The sequence below is a fragment of the Helianthus annuus genome, chromosome 8 (assembly GCF_002127325.2).
Source record: "Helianthus annuus cultivar XRQ/B chromosome 8, HanXRQr2.0-SUNRISE, whole genome shotgun sequence".
Taxonomy (NCBI): Eukaryota; Viridiplantae; Streptophyta; class Magnoliopsida; order Asterales; family Asteraceae; genus Helianthus; species Helianthus annuus.
The window spans coordinates 128,544,305-128,554,384 of record NC_035440.2 but is presented as its reverse complement, the minus strand read 5'-3'; the positions used below and the strand labels follow the sequence as shown (position 1 = coordinate 128,554,384).

General features: G+C 38.7%; 2 protein-coding genes across 3 annotated transcripts; one reads left to right on the top strand and one right to left on the bottom strand.

Annotated features, from left to right (window-relative positions):
• Positions 1-1,116: 1,116 nt before the first annotated feature.
• LOC110905641 lies at positions 1,117-2,737 on the bottom strand. Its single transcript, XM_022151233.2, has 2 exons — positions 2,038-2,737; positions 1,117-1,951 (listed from the first exon to the last, which is right to left on the bottom strand). The coding sequence occupies exons 1-2, from the start codon at positions 2,510-2,512 to the stop codon at positions 1,194-1,196; spliced, it is 1,233 nt and encodes a 410-aa protein (XP_022006925.1). The 5' UTR covers positions 2,513-2,737; the 3' UTR covers positions 1,117-1,193.
• Positions 2,738-2,914: 177 nt separating this feature from the next.
• LOC110908800 (serine/threonine-protein kinase fray2) lies at positions 2,915-6,556 on the top strand. Of its 2 annotated transcripts, XM_022153789.2 has the most exons (8): positions 2,915-3,281; positions 4,177-4,517; positions 4,589-4,640; positions 4,790-4,879; positions 4,974-5,038; positions 5,114-5,272; positions 5,662-5,740; positions 6,105-6,556. In XM_022153789.2, exons 1-7 carry the CDS (start codon positions 2,990-2,992, stop codon positions 5,710-5,712), a joined length of 1,050 nt encoding a protein of 349 aa, XP_022009481.1. In that variant the 5' UTR covers positions 2,915-2,989; the 3' UTR covers positions 5,713-5,740; positions 6,105-6,556. The 2 variants fall into 2 exon arrangements, with proteins under 2 accessions (XP_022009481.1, XP_022009480.1); XM_022153788.2 differs by lacking the exon at positions 6,105-6,556 and having other exon boundaries at positions 5,662-5,812.
• The last annotated feature ends 3,524 nt before the right edge of the window (positions 6,557-10,080 follow it).

Sequence of the window (10,080 nt, the reverse complement as noted above, 5' to 3'; positions counted from 1 at the left end):
TTAGTGTTAGTAAATATCGTGTTTTAAAAATTTAAAACTTGGCTAAAAGTGTAAAAAGGGCTTAAAATATACATCTAAAATATATATACACTAACACGCATCAAAATCGAGGCTAGGGAAGGTCTAGAAACAATAAACAATTGTCTGTAATAAAATCCGAGTTGTCGAAACAGAACAATTTGCCTAGATCCTTTCTGTAATAATTGTATTATCTTATATGACATGGTATGGGACGTGTTGATTTAAATAGTTGGTAAATATAGTTGTTATGGAAACTTTTGGACAATCTGTTTCGCTCAATGCCGCGCCCCGATGTTTCCGCCATCGGTTGGGGTGTGACAACCACCCACCACCTCTTAACACCGACGTCCATCGTCGCCACCATTCACCGCCACCCACAACCCTCCACCGCCGCCACTCGCCACCCACCCGTCACCGCCACCACTCGTCGTCGCCGCCGTTTATCACCACCCACTATCACCGCCACTGACTACCACCACTCACCACCGATTTTATTCTTTCGTCTTTCTTGCCTACAAAACAATACACGATAAGATGACGTGCATACCTTCTTTAATAAAAGGTTTCGAGAAAACAAACAATGTTCAGACCCAAAGGTCTGCGCGTAGTATACTCGACGCAGATATAAAAGGCCAGGAAACTCTTTTTGAAAAAAAAAAACAAAAAGCAACCCTAAGTAAAATTAAGGGCATGTTTGGGTAAGCTTATTGAAAAAACTTATTGACTTATTGGCTTCTTGGAAAAGTCAGGATTTTGTGACTTATTGACTTATTGGCTTTTCCCCCTCACATACACACTTTTTGCCAAACATCATTTTAGAGCTTAGACTAGTGGGTATGGTTCGGCTCATCCCCACGGGGATGAGCCTCCACGTAGGCGCCACGTAGACGGCCCGTGGAGGATGAGCCAAATGAGGGATGGAGGGGGATGGAGGATGGGGCCCCACCTCATTATTTTATAATTTTCTATTGTTTAATTTAATAACCAAGGTAATAAAAACTTTATAAAATTTAAAAAACACCACATCAAACAACATAAATAATTTCATTCCATAAAAAAAAAATTACATTCCCTAAAAAAAAAGAAACCGAAAATAAAAAAAAAATTACATTTCCTAAAAAATAAAAAAGAAACCGAAAATAAAAAATAAAAAAATTTACGTTTCCTAAAACCTACGACGTCCATTTTTTTTTCACCTCTTCCTTCATCCTCCGATAAACCTCACGTTCATCCTCCGGAACCGAGTCGAGATCCAACCGCATAATCCTAAAATCTTCCGCTCGAGCATAGTCGGACGACACGGTTTTCTTGTGACTATACTTTTCGGTCGCGAACTCTTTGAACGAACGGAATTCGTTTATCAAGTCGTCCATTTTTGACGATGCCTTCTCGCCTCTACCTCCACTCGAGCCGCCACCTCCACTCGAGCCGGACACTTTTCGCTTTCCGGCCGCTTCTTTCTTTGCTTTGTCCCTCCCGGTGGGACGTTCCGACTCGTGAATGGGCAACGCATCCTCGTCATCTTCCGGGTCGTCGTTTATGTCAATTTGACATCGAGCGGTGGAGCCTCCCGCACTATAGCTTCCGGACTCGGAAGTTTTAGTGCGTTTGGCCGTTGCGACCTCATTTGGAACCGGCTTCCATTTTTGTTCTTTCCTTACAACGTTCCATGCTCGGAAGTGCGGGAAAGGCGTTGGATTTTGGGAGTCCCACTTGGCGATAGCAAGGTTAAGAATATCTTGCTCGTTACTCCCGCTTGGAGGATTAAGGTAAATTTGGTTATAAATCGCGTTAAAGTTGTTGATGACTTTGCTCATTTTACGCCACTTGCCCGAGACGGATTCGACATCACGAGCCTCCCCATGCTCCATAATCGCGTTAAACCTATCCGTTGCCTTCTTCCAAAAACTACTACCCGTTTGGTTGTTTCCTAAAATTTAAAAAATAGTGCATTAGTAAAAAAAATTAAATTTTATAAAAAAAATAGAAACCGAAAATAAAAAAAAAAAATTATACCGACTATCGGGCAATTAGAGGCCTTAGTATACGCCATAGCTAGCGCCTCCTCTTCTACTTTCGTCCATTGCCTCCCCTTTGCTCTCGGTTTTTGCGCGGTTTCGGGTTCAACCATCTTTCCCTTCCCCTTCTTTTTTTTGCGCGTGAGCTCTTGCGGTGGTGATTCGGGGACGACTTCTTCATCATCATCTTCAACTTGAACCGGGGGTTGCGATTGGGATTGGAGTTGTTCAAACGTGTTGCGTTGCATGATTTGTTGGAGCGCTTGATATTGTTGAATTTGTTGTAGTTGAGACATTTGTGAGAAGGCGTTGGGTGTTTGTTGGAAACCCGAAAACGGAAATTGCGAAGCCCCCCACGAAGGATCCATAGTCGGAGTGTAAGCGGGACTAGAAAAAAAATTAGGTTGGTTCGGATTGGGATTATTCGGGTTGGGGTTGTTTGGGTTGGGGTTGTTTGGGTTGAATGGATTCATGTTTGGGAGAGAATTGTATAAAAAATATAGAGTATTTTTATAAAAAAGGATGAGAAATGGAGAAGAATGGGAGTAGAATGAGAGAAATTGGTATAAAAATGGATTGGGATAATGGTATTTATTTAAAAGGAAATTGATTTTTTTTTTTTATTAATATAGCCGTTGGATTAACGGTCAAATGTTTGAATTGAGGGTCGGCCCACCCGGCTATGGGTGGCCGATTGAGCTGAGAGCCGGGCCAGGGGGCGGTGTGGGGGTCCGGCGTCGGGCCAAGCCGGCCCCCATACCTTCTAGTCTTATGACTTTTCAAAAAGCCAATAAGTAAATAAGTTGTTTCAAAAAGCTTACCCAAACATGCCCTAAAATTAAATTAAAAGGACCATAAAAAGCACAACCCAAACTTGTTTCTTTTCTATCATCATTTTCCACTGAACCCCCTCCAACCTTCACCATCGCCATAGAAGCAACCTGAAATCAATGGAGGAAGAGAAAGCGGCAGCATACTACGACGAGCTCACTCGCAAAGGCGGTGGCGCCGCCCGCTTCAAACAAGGCCTCGGTTTCTCATCTTCTTCTTCCGACCCTAACGACGTCGTACCAGCCAGAGGCTCCGCTCTTCCGTCTTCTTCTTCTTCATTCCTCAGCAGCTTTGTTAGAGCTTCGAAAGCATCCGATGTTGAGAAACAATCACATATTCAATCTGTTAAAGACAAGCTCAAGAAGAAACATGATTCATCGTTGCCTAGGGTTTCAGATGATCGATCTCGAGGTAGATAAAGTGCTAACCTAACTTATCGTGTATTTTATTTATTCTTGTTATTATTTGACTTTAATGGATTTTTGTTTTAAATTTGCTAAGTATTAATATGTTAAGGGTTATGTATTAGTTAAGACTTTTATGAATTTTTGGCAATTTTTGTTTCAGTAAACAGGTTCCTAGAAAGGTTTGTAACAGGTTGTTTCGAGTTGACCTGTTTCTAAATAGGTCGTGTCGTGTTCGTCTCTAGCATCTCAGGTCATCGTGTCGTGTCTATCATGTTATGCCTGCCCTAATCTCGTGTGCGGTACCTTAAACTAGCCAAAGCTCGGCTGGATATTAATTAATACATTGAAGTCTAAAAAGAGTTGAGTTAAACTTAAATTTACACAAGGCTCATTAAGGCTCGACGTGCCTAGACGATCTTCTTCAAGGCTCGAGCTCGGGATAGCTAACTAAACTAGCTTTATTTGAGGCTCAGGCTCGATAAGGCTTGACTTGTTTCGAGCTTTTTATCGATTCGATCTCGAGCAGCTCGGCTCGTTTGCACCTCTGCTATTTTATCTCTGATTTGAATATTAGGTTAGTTATTGATGTTTTATCGTTAGGTTTTCCATTAGTTTGTTAGTTTTATAAGTGTCCTTTTCATTGTAATCTGTTTTTCGGCATTATTTTATTCATTGATCATTAGTATTATCCTTAGTTTGTTAGTTTTATTATGATCCTTTTCGTTGTAATATCTGTATATAAACGACATATGGATGTTGCTATTTAATACACGGAAATATAATTCTTTAACAAAAATATTGATTTATCATTATTGTTTTCATTGTAAGCTCTCCGTATAGAGAGATTTGGTTTTCAGTATTCATCAATAATATTTTGTTCTTGTTTTGAATTCTTTCAGAAAGTGATAGACATCCTTCGAGGCGTCGGAGGAGTAGAAGCAGAAGCAGAAGCAGAGATGACAATGAGCGTTCGAAGAATCGGCACAGGCACAGATCGAGTAGTAGAGATAGAGATAGAGATAGGTATGGAGATAGGGATAGGGATCGGTATAGGGACAGGGATAGGGATAGAGAGAGAGATAGAGGAAGACGGAGGAGGAGTAGGTCTAGGAGTAGAAGCGTGTCTCCCAGGCGTCGGAGATCGGAGAAGAGCAGGGATGTCGATGATGATCGGAAAAGTAGAAAGGAGAAAACTGGTGGAGTTGATTATGCGAAATCGATCGACGGCTATGATAAGATGGTATTCTTCTTAGACCCTTTTTGTTAACTACCTAGGAAGTTAACATATGTTATGCTTTGTGTTGTGTGCAGTCACCAGCTGAAAGGGTCAAAGCAAAGATGAAACTTCAACTTTCTTCAACTGGTACGTTAATGTTATATGTTAACTATTACTTTACTTAAACATGCTAAATGCTATCAACGTTACTAAGACTTGATCCGCTTTTGGTGTATACTGTATGTATATGTATATGATTTCTTTTCATAATTTTATATATGCATTTTGAATTTCAGCTAAACAGGATGAAGCAAACGGCATGGGGTCAGGATGGGAGAGATTTAACTTTGACAAAGACGCTCCACTTGATGATGAAGAGATCGAAGGTTAGTTTATGTTTAAATGGGCCGGGCCGGGTTGGGCCAGCCAACAAACCCTTATTGGATTTATAGACTCATACTATTACTATGCATATTTCAGCTGCGGAAGATGATGGAGCGTTAGTGAAGCATATTGGCCAAACTTTCCGCTTTTCTGCTGTAGAGGTATTTTCCAAATTAAATTTTAAACACTTTTTTATTTAACTTTGGATGTTGAAGGGTATTTTGGACATTTTGAAGGCAAAACGGGAGGAGAAGATTAAGGCGACTCATGATGAGGCTATTTTTGGAACATCATCACTTGCACCACCTCTGGATACAGACAGTGAAGGAGACGGAAACAATTGTACAAGAGAAAGTCCCGAAACTGCCCCTGTTACAAGTCTCATAAGCGATCAGGTTTGTGATTCTCCGCACATTATCGTAGGTGTCAATTTTGACAAATTAACTTATGAATAAGTCGATTCGGGTTGTATTATATCTCAAACGGGTCAAACAGGTTGACATAGTCTACGCATACTTCCCACACCAGTTTATTCAAATATATATAATATTATTGCGATAAACTTACTTTTTGTTATTTAAAAAATTTTATAAGCGGACAAAAGTATTGATTATAGCATTTGTCATACTGATCGGTTTCAACCCGTTACCCCACCCGTTTATTTTGCACCTATCTACATTGTCATATTGTAGAATTACACTGTAGATATGTAAATTGTAACCATTGATCATAAACTTCTCGTGTGATCATTTTTTTGACGATGATGAGGATTTTGTTGCTACAGGTTCGTACATTGCAACAAGGCTCGTGGCGAGATCGTATACAAAAAGCTTGATTGAGGATTAGTTGGTTTTTCCAATCATGTAACAATCCTTTTATTATGTGACCTTTGTCTATTTTTTTAAATATATTTGAACTATGTTTTATACATAACATGTCAAGTTAGTAAATAAATAATTAAAATAAACTAATTCAAATTTATAATTTTTTTAATAATAATATTTTAAAACACTGTTTGTTCCCTACGATAAAACCAAACCAAAGCATGAGAATAAGAGAGTGGTGACCAGGTCTATGTTGTACTTTCTTGCAACTAGAAGCTGACACTTACCAAAGACATTGTCAAGCTATCCACTGTTAACGCGTAATCAATTCACTAACTCTCTTCTATATATATACACACACACAAATCAAATTCATTTTAAATAGAAAACACACACTTCACAGGCGATTTAAGAAAGCAAGCATGGACTACACCAAAGGAGGCTGTGGGAAGGCCAACGGGCATTCTTTTGATAACCTTCCGGTGAACCGATGGCAGATTAAGAAAAGAATTATCAAAGACCTGTTATTTGGAAACGGGAAACAAGCAACGGGAGGTGGTGGAGGCAACGAGCATCCGCTGAATAGGTGGCAGGTTAAGAAGCGACTACTTAAACAACTGTTTTCCAGCACCACGAGTGTTTAGTATCCGCCTACGGGTCTAAATCCTGGTTACATTTTGGGATACAACTAAATAAGTTTAGGTGTGTTAAATAGGTTTTGAACCTTGTTAAAATAGGATGGTTTGGAAGTTGATATTTCACACGAAAGTGCTTAAATGTTCAAGTATGTTGTGTATGTTTCGCAAAAGTGTGTGTTTATTTGTGATGAATTAATGAATGTTACAACTTTTTGTATCTGGGTGTGAGTGTACAAAACTCTAAACTCTAATGCATTAAATGTCAAGTTGTGGATCCATGTGCTTCATAACATTAATATATGAGGCTTTGAATATTATCAAGTGATGATGTAAACATCCATTACCAAATTTGGTATGTGTAATGTTCCCGTCCATTTTACACGTACCCGGTTAACTTGTCTGGCCTAATTTCACTCGACCCAAACAACCCGTTACCCTAAAACTGATTGTTATTTGGGTTGGATATTCGTTAGACCTTTCAACATCAAAAACCCGAATAACCTAAACCGATTAACCGGAAACCTGAATACCAAATCCCATCAATCAAGGCCGAACCCATAGTATAAGTAACCTAGGCTTGGGCCTACGGCCTCCACTTAAAAGAAAATTAATATGCCAACTATTAATATTAGTGCAAAGATATTGTTTTAGATTTTTTTAAGGTCTTATACAAACAAACCACTCTCCGTTGTAGTTCTGCTAGATTTTTACTTGGTTCCAAACATAGATAGATGAGTATCGTTTATAACAATCAAGGACCCCAAAGTTTCATTTCGTCTTGGGCCTTAAAAAAAGGTAGAAACGGCCCTGTGATCACTATTGAGTTACCATCCTGCATCACCCATATAAATTATTAGATCCATTCATTTCAAACCAATTTTCAAATTTAAATTTATTATTTTAGTACAGTCCGACAAGGGTGTTCATTTTTTTGGTTTTAAACACACAGATTCAATTAATACGACAGAAACTTCATCGAGGCCATGTTCCAAAATAAAAAATGTAGCCGCAAGATGTGATTGGTGAGGTAAAGTCTAGAGGTTTTGTTTGAATTAAGAATCCTTTAGAAGCATTAGATGGAAAGAGTGGTGTAAGTCTCCTTTGTATATGTTGTAAATTTGGTCTCTTGCTCATTTGGGTCAGGGGTTTTGTATATTGTTTGACCTCTTGCCCGTTTAGGTCAGACATGCGTTTTAATGAAGTTTACTTTTCAATAAAAAAAAAGTTATACAAAGTCAACCACCTTTGCTTTTTTATTTATATATTTTTCTCAACATTCAAATTTTTTTTTCCCAGCTTTCTCCTCAACCAGATTTCCCTACAAAGTTTTTGTTGAGGGTCAAAATGATACGAACCCATGGGTATTTGACCCATTTAATTATCTGCAGAAATGGGTTTTGGGGGGAACGGTTCTAGGAGCAAGTAGTGGGCAGTTTCTAGCAGTTAATTAACTTCTTTTCTTTTATGTTAAATAAGGTAGAATAGGTAATGTTTCAGATGTTGATGTTTATTTTATAAAAATTAGGGTTTTTTACCTTTAAATTGGAGACATAATCCTTCTCGAATTGGATTACTATCTATGAATTCCATTGTTCATTTATTTTGATTTTCTGGGTTCTATCAAATGGTTCCATTGCCGGGAAATTCGAAGCTGGTGCAGACCCGGTACAGTTCCTGCGATCAGGTTGTGATTGCTTCTCAATTAGCATCAATTGCAGCCAGCATAGACTCTATGCGGAAGGATATCGCAGAGATCATGGCTCAGGTAATCCGGGATGATTTTAACAGTGAAGAATCAGACATTAGTTTGAAGAACACAGTGGCGGAGGCACCACATGGGTCTGAGCATGACCCTCTTCAGCAACTTGGATCCGGATCTGGTGGCGGAATTACTGTTAGAAACGACGTAACTGGTGATGGGATCGAGGGCGCCGATGACATGGATGACGAAATGGGCACCAACGAAACTGATAAAATTGATGGAACCAGAATTGATGCTTGGGGGGCGGCGGAAAATTTAACGGAAAATGACAATCATGAGCAGAAGGGGAGAGGAGAAATTGGTGCTCTCTTTGAGAGGTTGGTGTTCCTGCCCAGGAGTTTGAGCCTACTGGTTTGTGAGGAATTGGTCCAATTCATAAACGAGGGCTGTAAGTTGAATTACCATGATTGTACGGTGGTGTTACGAGTATCTTCGCCCTTGCTGTTCATGACCACAACCATATCCATATCAAGGCAGCTTTCTGTGTTGAGGAAAACCCCTCAACGACCCGGGACGGTGGTTGTATTTTTTATCATTGTGTGGGACCCAGGAAAAGAAATTCTAGTTGGTCCTACCTGGAGAAAACCTACAGAAGGTGAATGTGTTCATACAAATGACAGTTCCCAGTTTCTCTCACAAACACTTTGCAGGTCAATTGGGTTGTTTGGTAGTCCCTGTACCTGCGGTAATGTGCTCAATGGGAACAAGCTTAGAGACTACAACAATCCTCTTCAAAAAGCTACAACATTTGGTTCTAGGCGTTATATTCAAGCTGGATTAAACTCTGCAGATTTTAAATGGGTGGAGATCAATGAAAACGACAAAGCCACTTGGGACGATTACGACTTATTCAAGAACCAGTTTCCTTATCTTCGACTTGAGGACAAGTCGATTTTCCGGGCCGGAAGTATTGATACAAACCCATGGGTATTTGACCCATTTAATTATCTGCAGAAATGGGTTTTGGGGGGAACGGTTCTAGGAGCAAGTAGTGGGCAGTTTCTAGCAGTTAATTAACTTCTTTTCTTTTATGTTAAATAAGGTAGAATAGGTAATGTTTCAGATGTTGATGTTTATTTTATAAAAATTAGGGTTTTTTACCTTTAAATTGGAGACATAATCCTTCTCAAATTGGATTACTATCTATGAATTCCATTCTTCATTTATTTTGATTTTCTGGGTTCTATCAAAACTTTTAGAATCTCTATGATTAATGAGTTTCTTTTTCTTGTGTTATGTACCCGATTAACCCGCTGGACCCGATTTCACGCGACCCAAACACCCCGATAACTGATTAAACCAATTTTTATTAGGGCCGGGTATCGATTAGATCTCTAAACATCAAAAACCCAAATATATATATCAACCAGAAGAAATAGTCAATAATATATATATATATATATATAAAATAAAAGTGTGGGGTCGCTTGACCTGAGACCCTATACGGCGGGTTTTTACATGGATGGTAATTATGGTGTGTAACTATACGAACAAATATAGACCCTCCAAAAATACAGGTGTCACACCATGACTTTAGCATTCCGTACTGGCGTACTCTTAAAATCGTTTCGTACAGAAACCAAATACATATTACACACATACGCGTTTGTAATTCTAGATGTCTAGGGAGCAAATATTTTTCTTAAACAAATCAAAATGAAAGAAAAATGTATCATATTGTTACATCCTTCCAAACAATTCTATTCAAACTTTTTAGAAATTATTATAATAAAATAAAATTGAACAGGTTAATGATATAGGTTGAGATAGTTGAACTAGGTGTTTAAATATTGTTTGTTACCTGACTTCCCTCCAATAAAACCAAACCATAAAGTTATAAAGTGATGCACAAGTCTTTCTAGTCCTTTCATGCAACTAGAAGATGACTTGTCAAAGAATTATCAAGTTATCTATTGTTGACGCTTAATTAAAAAAACACACACACACACACAAACTCACTTATAACCTCATTCTGTATG

Excerpts from the sequence above, each read along its gene's own strand:
- LOC110908800 (XM_022153789.2), top strand. The coding sequence starts at position 2,990 with ATGGAGGAAGAGAAAGCGGCAGCATACTACGACGAGCTCACTCGCAAA. Across the intron at positions 4,641-4,789 it reads ACTTCAACTTTCTTCAACTG|CTAAACAGGATGAAGCAAAC; the intron begins GTACGTTAATGT and ends TTTGAATTTCAG. Across the intron at positions 4,880-4,973 it reads TGATGATGAAGAGATCGAAG|CTGCGGAAGATGATGGAGCG; the intron begins GTTAGTTTATGT and ends TGCATATTTCAG.
- LOC110905641 (XM_022151233.2), bottom strand. The coding sequence starts at position 2,512 with ATGAATCCATTCAACCCAAACAACCCCAACCCAAACAACCCCAACCCG. Across the intron at positions 1,952-2,037 it reads CTCTAATTGCCCGATAGTCG|GAAACAACCAAACGGGTAGT; the intron begins GTATAATTTTTT and ends TTTAAATTTTAG.